We start from the raw sequence: 14060 nt of genomic DNA, 5'->3' as shown, positions 1-14060 counted from the left end.
TATTGAAAAATACTACTCCATAATGAAGATCTTTTTTTCTTTTAATCAGCAAAGGGTCTCTTGAATAAAATTGTAATCCACGATATAAGAGCTGGAATCGGGACAATTGACACACACAACGTGTGTTTGGATCGTAATGGTCTCTTCCTCACATAGATGCACTACCTGAGGAAAGGACCATTACAGTTCAGAAACGCGGTGTGGGTGCTAAAGAATTAAATAAATTAATACTTTTATAAATAAATTTCAAAAAAGTCCCGACACCAGCGCCTATATCATGGATTACAATTTTATTCTGGAAACCCTTTGCTGTTTTACACTGGGGAGATCTCTAAACGGAAATGAGAATCCTAGGCTGTAGGAACGGGCACTCCCTCTGAAATGCTGTTATATGTTGTGCCCTGTGTACAACAGCCACAGATGAGCAAGTTTCTTTCCCATACCGCCTTTTGGATAACCTGTGGAGCTGGACATGAGCGTTTGTCTCTGTTCTATTTTCTATATTCTTTTTATAGAAGATATAAATCAATAGTGTCTTTGCAAAAAATATTAATTTTATCGAAAAATAATTCAAATTATAGAGAATGCTATGAATATGTATTTTTAAACTTGGAATAGATAGATAGATAGATAGATAGATAGGAAGGAGATAGATAGATAGATAGATAGATAGATAGATAGATAGATAGATAGATAGATAGATAGATAGATACTAAATGTGGTCCAATATGCTATACCACTGTATCCGAACACAATTTCTTTTATATTGGTTTCTGACTGAATAATTTCATTATAAATTACAAGCTTTTGTGCTGCAAAAAACTGAGCCAACATCTTGTCCACAAAGTATTTACTTTAAGTGCCACTTCATTTTTGCATGGTTTAGAAAAGAAATCTTGGCAGAGACTTCTCTCACTATTTTCTCTTTATACTGGAACAGTTGGTCATAGAAACAAGGATTATTCCCATTAACAAAAAATAAATGAATCAGTCATTCTCAGAGAGAAACGTATAACTACTATGTCTGATAAGTTAATGGCCACATCTTTTCCTCTCCCTCTTCTGAATCTTTTCATTCCCTCCAATTGGGATTTACACCATATATAAGGCTATGTTTCCACAATGTTTTTACCTGTCCCTTTTTAAAAGAAAAAATGGCGGCTGTCATTTCGCTATTTGGCTACCTGTCACTGCCATGATGGCTGTTGGTACATTATTCTAATTTAGGTGGGCTAATTGGCCTTTGGGTGTGTCTTTAACTGAAAAGTCCATTGAGTTTAATAGTAAAGATGGTGGAAGGACGGTGAAAAAAGAGTGAACAACTAAAGATTAACGTCTGCAAAAGACGTCCGTGAATAATTGTCATGAACATTAATTTAACGTCCGCACGAACAACATCTATCATTTTTTACACTGTGTGCATTGGATGTCCGTCATTCCATTGACTTCAATGCATTCCTTTGAATGTAATAGCCTCAGAATCGTTCGCTACAAAATCGTTAGTTTTCACTGTATTGATCAATCATTATAGCGAATCATATATTATGCATAACAGACATTATCTTTCAGAAGACCACCTCTATCGAATATCATTTTTATCATTCAATTTTGGGTGATCTCCTCAAAGAGCTAACAATGTATATATAATGCAGGAATGTTTTGAGAAATATGACAAAGAGCTGAAGATGGTGATTTGAGTACCAGATTCCTCAGATTTTAATTTAATCCAGAATCTATGGAATGTGCTGGAAAAACCGACCCATTCCATGGGGACCACACCTCCCAACCTACAGGACTTGAAAGACAAATCGCTAATGTCTTAGCAGATACCACACTACACCTTCAGAGCTCGAGATTTGCTCATCTCTTGTAAATACTATCACTATTTGGCCCTATCAAAATTGCTTAGACCCAGATATTTCCAGTCTCTAAGGCTATGCTCACACAATGTCAAAAAAAGAAAAAAGGCATCCGCTTTTTCTACTTAAAAAGACGTCCGTTATTGCCGCAGTTTAATTGACTTCAATGCAGTGCATTGAAGTCAATGGAATGACGGATGTCCAAAGCATACAATGTAATAACGTTGTCTGCGGACATCAAAATAATGATCTTGTCAATTATTTTCGAACAACTGTTGCAAACAGCGGACGTTATTTTTTTGTTGTTCACACACAGTTATTCTCTAACATAATGCCAGGCAGGGAAAGAATCTACTGCAGGGCTTTCTCGCTCATGCTCTCCATGTTTCACAGGAATAAGCCCATACTGACTTCATCTTTCAGTGGTTCTAATTTTTATGGATGGCTGATCAATGTATGAAATAAGTTGCAATTCTCGCTATATGTTAATCTTGACTAAACCATCTCATCCTTACTTATCAACATTTAGTTCTCCATATGTCACTGGCATCTTATCTTCAATTCCAATATGTTGTGCCAAATAATTTCTTATTAAACTGTGAATGTTGCAGGAAGTCTAATTAAAAGAAAAGGTTACAGCACATAACCACTGATAATAATTTTTTTTTTCTAACATGTTATTATGCCAAACGCTTAACTATTCACTCACCCTAAACTTTAATTACTATTTTCCTCCCATTAGGTGGTTTTATACATCTGTAAAGTAACCTATATTTCTTTATGTTGCCAAAATTAGCTTTTTAGGTGTTGTCCAACTTTTTCTCGTAAAATATCATGAGAAAACAACTCCGGGTTCACCTGTTTCATGATTTTAATTAGACCATTGAATTTAAAGTTGAACAGGATATTAGGATGGTCACAAAGTGTTTTTTTGGTCGTTAAGTTGGATAGTAAATTGAAATAGGAGCTGTTTGATTGTGGAATATCATACTGGCCATTTATTAAAGTGATTGCAATAAATATATTGATATGAACCAAATCGGTGTGATTATTAGATTGTTTTACAGTAGAATGGCTTTAAAACACTCTCATACTGTACATAGCACCCTTTGTACAGATTCTGTATGGATACAGATAGCCTACAGCTCCATAGGATAGAGCTATAGACACTTCATGTATTTCTGTATGGTGCCTCCACACAGTACCATACATAGAAAGATGTTCGTACACATTAGACAGAAACAGGTTGATTGTTAAACACCAGTTTATTTTGCTTATGCCATTGTAAACATGAAAAAGGCATTTACTTTTGTTTCCCACAGCTCTGACTGTGACGTTATCTGGTCCCCCATTTGTCACTTGGCCTCTTACATCAAGGATGGACTGGTTTCGGCAGTGATGGCTCAGTCAACTAATTACTGACTGAGGCAGAACACCTCTGAGGCCAATCATTGGCTGACCAGCCTGTCCTTGCCAAGGTGGCTATCTCAGACATGGGTAGCAGAGTGATGAGCGTAGAACTGGATGATGTCACAGTGGGAACTGTGGGGGACCCATGTAGGTGAGTAGGCCTCCTTTTAATTTTAAAGCTGCCAAACTCTAAAAAAATTGAAATCTAATTTACCAAATCTTCCCACAAATTCTTATTCCTTCATGTATGTCAAGCTTCAAAGTACATATTATACCGCACCCAATTTGTTTTGTGTCAGATACAAAGAAGCTAAACTAAAACACAGTCATATACAGTAGCAGGCCATGATTTTGTCGTACAATCTCCTATAGGCTGGAATTAAACTGTTTCCATGTAGCTCTAGCCTCCATAAACTCATTTTTAGACTGTGGGAGAGAATAGTCTGTGGATAAGGAGATGTAGGCGAATTTCAATAACAACATTATTCATCCGGCTTTGTCACAGCCTGGCTGCCAAGAAAGTCAAGTGATCTCTTTAGCTGCAAAATGTTCTAAGGACCAACTACACATGAAGAAACTTTTAAAAATAGATTTGAGACTAAAAATGCCAATAAACCGACTTTCATTTAACATTATTATAGATTGAAGGGACTCTTTGGTTCTTAAAAAAGAACTATTAAATCCTGAGTTGTGAAGTGTCTCTGTCATTATAGAAAATCTTTTGACATATCAAAAATTTTGTAGGCTGAGGTCTAAGTGTTCAGACCCCCGCTGAGCTCTAGATATAGTTGGAAGAAGCCCGTGGTTATATGCTGCACTACTCGGTTTCCTGAGAGTTCTGTCTCACTGTACTATAAGTTTATTGCATCTCATGCAGTGAGATGGAGATCTCGGGGAGCCAGGGAGAAAGGTGTACAGCGGCTCATCAGTAGTTTTTAATAAGGACAGGGACACTTCAAAACAAATCTGTATCCCTCTCCCCACAAACCCTCCCAAAATCGTTGGTACCGTTGCATAGCAAAGGAAAATCCAAGTCCTGTCCCAGGATCTGTTTAGTTACTGATGCCTTTGTTTTCTTCAAAAACATCTTGTAATCTGGTGGAGCTATGTCAAAAAGGCAGGGCCTAGAGTATCTGAGCCCTAGGCCTGTATCGCCTACTGGGTTTTCCTCCCAGACCTTTTTCTCTTAAGGAAAACGCCCTGGTGAGGCACAATGAAACAATGCTTCCAGCAAAGAGCCGGACCTCCTCAGTGCGCCGGCGCCTCTTTGGGCACAACAGACATGCGCTAAATTTAGTTTACAATGAAGGAGTTAAAAAGTCTAGGGCTTGGACAGGGCTTGGTTTGAACCTGGCTATGTAACAGTACCAGTGGTTTAGAGGGGTCAAGGGGAGCTCCAGATTATCTTTAAGTTAAAGGAGTTGTGCAGGGAGCAGAAGATAGCCCAAGCCATTTGCTTCTGGTGTTAATTTCCTGTTTTTCCAGGTCTCAGAAGTATGCCTTTCAGGACTAAAGAGGCAGGTACGTAATATCGGTCATATTGTGTAGCTATTTTGTGGAGCTCTTTTTCTCCTTGTACATCCCCTAAAATACCTGTTGCCCTCTATTATCATTGCCTTCCAAAGTTTCTCTGATTTGATGTACCTGCTTCACATAGGTAAAATGCTCATCTATTTGTTGGCCTACCCAATGCACAGTGGACTCCCATAGTCTAAGACACACAGCTAGACCCGTGCTGATCACACATCTAAATAACATAACTGTACATTTCCGTACAAAAACATCAAATTTACACTAAAATATACTAAATATCAGCAAATATTAGCACATTTGAGATTTCTCTTGTCTCTATATTTAATACACCACTCTTCCGACCATCCCTCACGCGTTAAAAAAAACTTGTGTACTGCATTTCCCTATCATTTTAGAACTGCTGACTTTGCTCTAAATCCTTTCCAATTTAAACAAAAAGAAAAGTAGGTTAGAAATTGTTAAAAATAGTATTATACATTGTAGTGATAACGTATTACCAGAATGCCATAAAAGACATGTTTTATTTCTCTGGAGCATGTTTATTCATAATAATTGGAGCATTTAAAGGGGGAAAAATTTTTTAAAGGAATGTCAGTAATAATTGCCCAAACCTATATTATAGAGATATAAACAAACAAAACTTCATGTCCAAAATTAAATTGCCAAAAATGTACATGTGCTTAGCATATAATCAAGATCTTTTAGAAAGGCACAACACATACTTAAATGACATTAAATAAAAAAATGTTTTCGAGCAACAGTGAACTTTTTACCACAGTTCATTGCAAAGCTGATTGCTCGGCTGCGCAGTGAAAAAAAAAAGGTCACATATGATCAAAGCAATTCTCTAAAAATTGTTAATGTTTGTTATAAACCAAAACTGGAAAACTAGAGATTAAATAATCAGCAGGCCTAAAACAAAGGCTTTTATTGTTTTCATTAGGTTTTGACCACAAGTACTTGGGTGCAGCACCTGGGGTATGTTATAGGGCAGGAGAAACATGCCTGGAGACTTAATAAGTGTTTTAATGATCAGTTAGAGTGCAGATTGTTACAAAGCTCCATTGCACAACATATTTCATTGCATCAATTACAACTCAATTTGCTGCTTTCTAAATTCAGCAAAGAGAATTCTGAAACGGAATGACTGAACAATCATTGAAATGGAAATACAAATTGCAGTTTAAGGAAGAGAGGGGGTAGAGAAAATTGGGATCTTTTTCTCTATCCTATCAATCTGGAAAAGAAGTACGTAATATATCAAAGTCATGGTTTTCAAATATTTAATTCAATTTAAGGTAGCAATTTTTTTTATTGAGAAGTAGAATTTAAAGTGTAACTATCATTCCACTCGCGTGGCAGGATATTTTGTCAAAACTTCAGAAGGGAAGTATCACAGACTTCACTGTGCTACACCTCAGCGTGGTCCTTTTGACCATGATTCAGTGTCTAAATTGTATGTTTCCTTTGAACCAATCTGATCTGTGTCTTATGCTAGAACTTGCTGTGTGGTGATTGACAAATTTCCACCATATCTGTTTGGTTTCTTCTGCTAGCTCTAGTCCCCGGCTGCAGATAGTTTAGAGTAGTGATGGACAGTTGCCTTTACTACTCACCTCCCCTCCCTTCCAATCTGTGTTCTGTGTGGTCTGGATGTCAGGGAGATGATCCAATCTCTTCCTGAACTGGGAGTCTGACATCTAATAATAAGTTTAATTGCCCCAGGGCACAAGTAAAATCGAAGTTGCCAGATTACAGAGCAGTGCAGATGATAAGTTATATTAAAGAGTACCTGTCATCAAGTTCACTGAGCCGATCGGCAGTGAATTGCATAAAGATGACCATGCCATGACGGTAATGTCTGTGACCCCCATTATATTTCAATTCGGGTCATGCACATTGCTGTCTTGAGGTAGTCATCCCCATGGAAACTCAAACTTCAGGCCACCAAGTGTAATTAACTGCTGACCGCTTCAGTAACATGGTGACAGGTACTCTTTAAGTTTACTGGGATACACAAGACCACATCTCTGGATAACCCGTCCCACTTACTGGGAACAGGGCATAGGTGGCCCAAACAAGCCCCCCCCCCCCCCCCCCCATAGTCTACAGTATAGCAAATAGTCCAAAGCATCAGCAGGTCTTGGTGTAATATTATAACATAGTTGCATTACTTGTTTGACAAATATAGATAAGAGATGTTGTCACCTTACCGACAATGACTGTTGGCAGTACATCTGTCCATCCTCGCTTTACTATGATAAAAGGGAAAAATCAAAAGATAATTAGCAAGTGACAAATCTACAACCTCCTTATATTCATTGATGGTATTAAAGGGGGTCAGGGAATGATACACACCCTCAACATGTCATGTGTAAAAATAACAACAGAATGACAATTTTACATCCACACATCAGTTATTCTGCAAGATTAGTGATGCCCTAGAGAAAAAAAAAAGTTTTGCAACAGTTTTTGTGAATCAGCAAAAATTAGGGATGGTCCGAACCTGGTTCGGACGGGGTTTGTACGAACCCGAACCCTCCCGAATGATTACCGCTGTCTGCTAGCTCCGTGCAGCGGGTGGATTCAGTGGGAGGAACGCCTGGAAAACTGGGATACAGCCATAGCCATAGGCTGTATCCCAGTTTTCCAGGCGGTCCTTCCGCTGTATCCGCCCGCTGCACGGAGTGGGCAGACAGCGGGAATCCGATGCCGAGCGTTCGGGTTCAGCCGAACCTGAACCTCGGCGGGTTCGGACCATCCCTAGTAAAAACTCATAGCAGGCCAATAAAAGCCCACAGGGTAGAGCCTGCCAAAGACTTGCTAGGCAATGCTTAATGGCCTATGGATAGTGAAAGTGTGTCATTAGATAAAAAGCTTCAGTTCCAAAAAAAATAATAATAATAATAATCAGATAAGTGCAGAACAGATTTAAGAAGGGATCAGTGCTCAAAATTAGTGCTCACTTTCAAAACTAATGTGTGGAAGACCACATTTAAATCAATGGGCCCTTTTTCTGTCAGTGAATCAGGATCCCGATTCAATGTGTGGATGAAACCTACGGGTAACCTACTATTAAACAGGACAATTATCGTGCGGAAAATTAATATATCATTCGAATTTAAACGATAATCTTTTTGTCTGTATGCGGGCAATGATTGGAAAATCGTTGTTGGTACTTTCTTAGTCATTAAAGGGGTTGTCCGGCGATAAAAAATTATTCACAGAATAACACACATTACAAAGTTATACAACTTTGTAATGTATGTTATGTCTGTGAATGGCCCCCTTCCCCGTGTTTCCCCCCACCCACGCTAGACCCGGAAGTGTGGTGCATTATACTCACCGCATCTCGTGTCGTCCACGGTCTCCGATCGTCAGCAGTGACGTCTTCTTCGGGAGGCCGGCGCGGCCACGTCATCAGCTGCTCAGCCGCGATTGGCTGAGCACAGTTATGCTCAGCCAATCGCGGCTGAGCTTCGGATGACGCTGCAGAGGGCGGCCGGCACTCGGGAAGATCCGCTGGCCTCCCGAAGAAGACGTCACTGCTGACGATCGGAGACCGTGGTCGGCACGTGACAGGTAATGTATAGCGCACCACACATCCGGGTACACGGGTGGGGGTGGTGGGACACGGGGAAGGGGGCCATTCACAGACATAACATACATTACAAAGTTGTATAACTTTGTAATGTGTGTTATTCTGTGAATAATTTTTTATCGCCGGACAACCCCTTTAAATAATGCAATGTGTGCTTTATTAGCAGTTTTTTTCTCTCTATGGCTATGTTCACACAACATCAAAAAAAAGAAAAAAGGCTTCCGCTTTTTCTATTTAAAAAGATGTCCGTTATTGACACGATTTAACTGACTGCAATGCAATGCATTAAAGTCAATGGGGTGACAAACGTCCAGTGCTAACAATGTATAAAATAGCGGGCTAGTCAATTATTTTTGGATGTCTGTTGCAAACAGTGGACTCTTTTGTTGTTGTTCAAACTCAATTTTTCTTTTTTCACCATCCTTTCACCATTTTTACTATTAAATTAAATGGACTTTTCAATTAAATCACATTCAAAGGCCAATTAGTAACCCAAACTAAAATAATGTACCAACAGTCATTGCAGTCATCGCATCGACGGACGACCAGACAGCTAAATGACGTCCGTCATTTTAGACTTGAAATGATGTACGTTATTTTAAACAAAGCTAAAAAAAAAACATAGCCTATAACTGAAAAAAGACGGACGACTTTGACCGTGAAGTGGCCAAATAACGTCCGTCTTTTGGTACAACACTTACAATAGCATTTTCTTTAAGAAACCAGGGCTGTAAATTATTGCCCCTATATTCACCCCCAGCCTAGTAAATATATAGCATATTACAAATGTAAGGAAAATATTAGGCCTCAACTTTCCTAATTTGATTATTAAAATACAATTTATCTGCAATCAACAGATCCATAAAATGTATTATTACAGCTAACATTTTCATTGTGAATTACGGTGTAATAATAGCTAACATGCTAACAGCCAGGGCTGGTTACAGTTTTCTATCTATGAAAGCAAACTTGAGTTAAATAACTGTATTCTAGCTGACTAAAGTAGTATAAATGCATCCATTAGCATCATCAGCTGTCAGGATTATGGAAACAAATGCAGTGCCACTATTTTCTTTGGACAACACGCAGAGTAAAAAATAATTCTGACTGCTCAGCGCTGAGACTAAGTTCCATGAGATATTAAATCACATTACAGAACGCAGTCATCCCTTTCTCATAAATTCAATTAACTTCACAAAATGTTATATTACTGAATTTCGGTGAAAAACAATAAACTGGATTAGTGACGCTTTGAGAAAATCCCAAAAGACAGAAATACCTGCAATTATATTTTTATGTTCTATTAAATGTATATTTTCAGGCTACATGGATAGCTTGCCAGTTGTTCTTAGGCTGAATATATACATTAAATTGTAACTCTAGTTTTAACAATATCTTAGAATTACAGTTTAAATAAAGATCTGGCAAAATTTTCACCTTTCCTTACGGTTCTTTTTTTGTATAGTTTTGGGCTATTTTTTGTTGTTGTTGTTGTTGTTTTCTTCATTTACTTACACAGTATATGGCTATGTTCAAACAATGTTTTTCCTCTCCGTTAAAAATGACGGACGTCATAACATTCTTTGGCCGCTCGTCAGTGCCATGACAGCTGTTGGTACATTATTCTAGTTTGGGTGGACTAATTGGCCTTTGAGTGTGTCTTTAATTGAAAAGTCCATTGAATTTAATAGTAAGAACGGTGAAGGACGGTAAAAAAACAAAAAACTACATCCGCTGTTGGCAAAAGACTTCCGACAATAATTGTCATGATCATTATTTTGACGCCCGTGCAGACAAAGTCTGTTATTTAATACATTGTGTGCATTGGACGTCCGTCATCCCATTGACTTCAATGCATTGCATTGAAGTCAATTAAATCACGGCAATAATGGATGTCTTTTTCAATAGAAAAGTCGGACGCCTTTTCTCTCTTTTTTGACGTTGTGTGAACCTAGCCTGATGCTGTTTATTTCCATCCTGCAGTCAGATTGTGCTATATGGGGTTATCTCATTGTCATATTACTTACCGGATATTTGTATATTTCTGTTAGTTTGTCTCATTTATGAAGTCATTACACATATTATGTACCTATATGTGCTTGTTTTGTTGTCATACCATCTACCAGTCAGTAGATGCAGTACCAACTGGATGATCTTCATTTGTGCACATCCCAATTCACTATGGCCAACAATGGAGAGTGCGGCCGGAGCTGCACTCTCCATTGTGTGAACTGTCAGTGTTTTGTGTCCGCTATTTTATGAATAGCGGCCGCAAAAAACTGACATGTCAGAGCCAAACTGCAGTGCACGTAACTTTTGTATTAATCATGGCTGTTGTTGCACATCGGCAACAACGGCCATGATTAATACACAACTATTGTTGTGTGAACATGGCTTTATGATGGCTCACATCGTTTTTTTTTATCATCATCATGGTTACTGCGCATAAAGTTTGACTGCACTTTTTATTATGGTCATGGGCACAGATTTGTTAGTTACTCTGCAGTCACTTGTGGCAGTAGGGGCTGAGCTCTACTTTTCAAATTTGACTGGTCTTGGTGTATGTGTTAATAACTTTGTGAAACTTATCTAAGTCATTCTGAGATTTCTTGTGCCAAAATGTATTTCATGTTAGTAGTAAATTTTTGGTCAATCCATTAACCTTTCCTTTGTGAAAAACTCTCAAATGACATAAATTATTGAAAAATTAGCATTTTTCAAGGTTTGAAATTCTCCGTGTGTAACCAGGATAGTCACATAACACAACTTATAATAATTGACATTTACAGTATCTCTACTTTGTCAGCATTAATTGGTAAAGGTCCTTTTACTTTTCAAGATACAAGACTTAAATTACTGTTGTTTTGGAATAATGATCGTTATTTGCCATTAAATGAAGGCCATCCACAAAATTTTAACAGTGTGTGAACATAGCCTTTCTGTGTTTTCAATCCACTCCTGGTTTTGGTTTTATTAAAAATTACCCTGTCTACACATGCTGAGATGATATTGCAGACAAATATTTTTCTGTGAAATAGTGACTGGTAAACAGATAAGCACCTCTTAAAGAGTACCTGTCATTGAGATCAACTTTTGACATGCAATCCAGCATGTCAAAAGTTAGTGATTGCAGCAGGTCTCACTGCCGAGATTCACTACGATATAAAGATACAGCCAGAAAGAGAGCGGCAGCAGTGTAATCCACTCCATGACCTCTCGCTAATTCCAACACTTTGGCACCATTATAGTCTATGAGGCTAATGTGTCGAAACTAGCAAGCAGCCAGGAAGAGGATCACACTGCCGCCATGCTCTCTCACCGGCTGTATATCTGTATCGCAGTGGGTGTTAAGAGTAAGAACCGCTGCGATCAATGACTTTTGACATGCCCGATGACATGAATTTTTCAGAATGACAGGCACTCTTTAAAGTTTGTATATCAATAATTTTGTAGACTTTTCACTTTGACATAAAGAAGGCATGGAGGTATAAAATTTATATATGCAATGTATTATAAACATTAGCTAATACTATGTATTAGTTGTTATAACCAATACTGCTGTATTCGTATCTACAAGTCAATGAAAGCATGGAGGGACATGTGGAAGAGAACACTTGCAGAAGTCCCATGAGGATGAAGACTGCATCGCATGATTTATAAGCTGAGAAATTACAAGGCTAGCTCCTTATAAGACAAAGAGAAATTCCTGTGCATCCACAAAAATGTCCAGCGGTTCGGAGCATAAACAATATTAATGACATATTGTGTCCTGTCTGTTTTCTCTCTCACCCTCTTCATGTCAGGGACACCACATTCATTCCACCCTGCACTTTCAGGCAGGGGTTTTCTTTGTATGACTATCAAAGAGGAATCCACTTACCACTATTTATTATATGCCGCTGACTGACCACAACTTTTACATCCACCTAATATTGATCATTTACCTGGTATCATCATCATGGCCGTTCCAGTGTGTATTGTACAATACTCTAAATGCATTCCCTCTATCATTCTTTATTGGAAAATGTGGACGATTTAATAATCTGTTCATAATGGGCAGGTAATAACAGAACGATTACAGAAGTTCACTCCATGTCAGAAATGAAAGCAAAACTCCAGCCTTTACTTTGTTATCTTATCCCTATCGTGTTTTTGATCACATATCGTGACCTCAGTCATCACAAAAAGACAACAGCGTGGTGTTTACAAGATTTCAAAGGGTGAAAGAAACACTCAAGAAAATCGGAAAGTACAGGCTGTTATAATTCAGCAAATACTGGGAAAAATGGGTGCAGTCTGGGTAAGTACTGCAACTTGACTTAAAGTGTCACTGTCGTTTACATTTTTTTTTTTTTTTTTTTGCATAAATCAAAAGTACAGGCGATTTTAAGAAACTTTGTAATTGGGTTTATTAGATGAAAAATGCATTTTTATCATTAAAAAGCAGTTTGAAGCTCTCCCCCCTGTCTTCGTGGTTCTCTATGGAGAGGTGAGGGGTTGAGGGAGATGAGGCACCAAAACAGGAAAACAAAGAGTTAATTTACAGCTACATCACCGGGCTATCTCCTCTGAAGTACGCACTGACCTCTCTGACCTCTGAATACAGGCTTTCTCACAGGTCCCGCTGTTTAATCCTTTGTTCTCCACTCTCTGCTGGCGACTAATCTCCCTCCTCCCCCTCCCCTCTCCATAGGTTACACAGGGCTGTAAAAGAGTCGAGATTTCCTGATAATGAGCAGTGAATGAGAGAAAGGAGGGAGGGGGGGGGACCTGGGGAAAGTCTTTTTGAATGCAGATAAAGGCATATTTTCCTAATAAACCAAATACAAAGTTTCTTAAAATTGCCTGTGACACTTTAAAGGAGACCTGTCGACCCCCCGTTACAGCCCCCTATACTCACCTGATCCCGCCAGGTCCCGCTTCCTGATCCGGTCGGGTCACGGAGATATGAGCGCCCCAATCCCGGCGCGCGCGCTCACAGGAGAGTCCGACGCTCATAGAGAATGAATGGGGAGTCCGATGCTCCGTCATTCTCTATGGGCATCGGACTTTCCTGTGAGCGCGCGCGCCGGGCTTCGGGCGCTCATATCACCGTGACCCGACCGTATCAGGAAGCGGGACTTGGCGGGATCAGGTGAGTATAGGGGGCTGTAACAGGGGGTCGAGAGCCTGTCACCCTGGCACAGGGGGTGACAGGTAATCTTTAAGGCAAAGGCTGCAACTGAACTTTATTTATAACAAGGGGACATCGTCCATATCTAGAGGAAAAAAGAATCTAAGGGCCATATTACATGGTTCAATGACTAATGTGAGTGAGCACTGATCTGCTGAGCAAATACTGAGCCTATTACACAGCTCGATAATAACTAATAATAGATAATCGCTAACGATGTTTGTGCAGCCCTTGCTGTAAGATTATCGAGCTGGGTAATAGGCTCAGTAGGTGCGTGCCAATCTAGCAGGTCAGTGTTCGCTTACATTAGTCACTGAGCTGTGTAATACAGCCCTTAGTTTTCTTTCCTCTAGACGTAGAAGATGTTCCCCTTTTATAAATAAAGTTCTGTTGCAGCCTTTGCCTAAAGTGCTTGTCCACATTCCCCTGTGTTCTTCTAGCTCCTGCCCACTCCCTGTAGCTGCTTGTATGAGTGGCCTGCTGC

The 14060-nt window shown here is 39.2% G+C and overlaps 1 protein-coding gene across 3 annotated transcripts in view; it reads right to left on the bottom strand.

Moving 5' to 3' along the window:
• Nucleotides 1–14060, bottom strand: part of HDAC9 (histone deacetylase 9) — a 385669-nt gene that overhangs the window by 245248 nt on the left and 126361 nt on the right. For all 3 annotated transcript variants that reach the window (XM_069958804.1, XM_069958805.1, XM_069958806.1), the window contains exon 4: nucleotides 7016–7057. In XM_069958804.1, the coding sequence (XP_069814905.1) occupies nucleotides 7016–7057 (42 nt within the window). The remainder of the gene's footprint in view (nucleotides 1–7015; nucleotides 7058–14060) is intronic.

This window comes from Dendropsophus ebraccatus, chromosome 2 (assembly GCF_027789765.1).
Source record: "Dendropsophus ebraccatus isolate aDenEbr1 chromosome 2, aDenEbr1.pat, whole genome shotgun sequence".
In the NCBI taxonomy this organism is placed as follows: Eukaryota; Metazoa; Chordata; class Amphibia; order Anura; family Hylidae; genus Dendropsophus; species Dendropsophus ebraccatus.
Note: the sequence above shows the minus strand (reverse complement) of the source record. Positions and strands in the feature narration are given on the sequence as shown.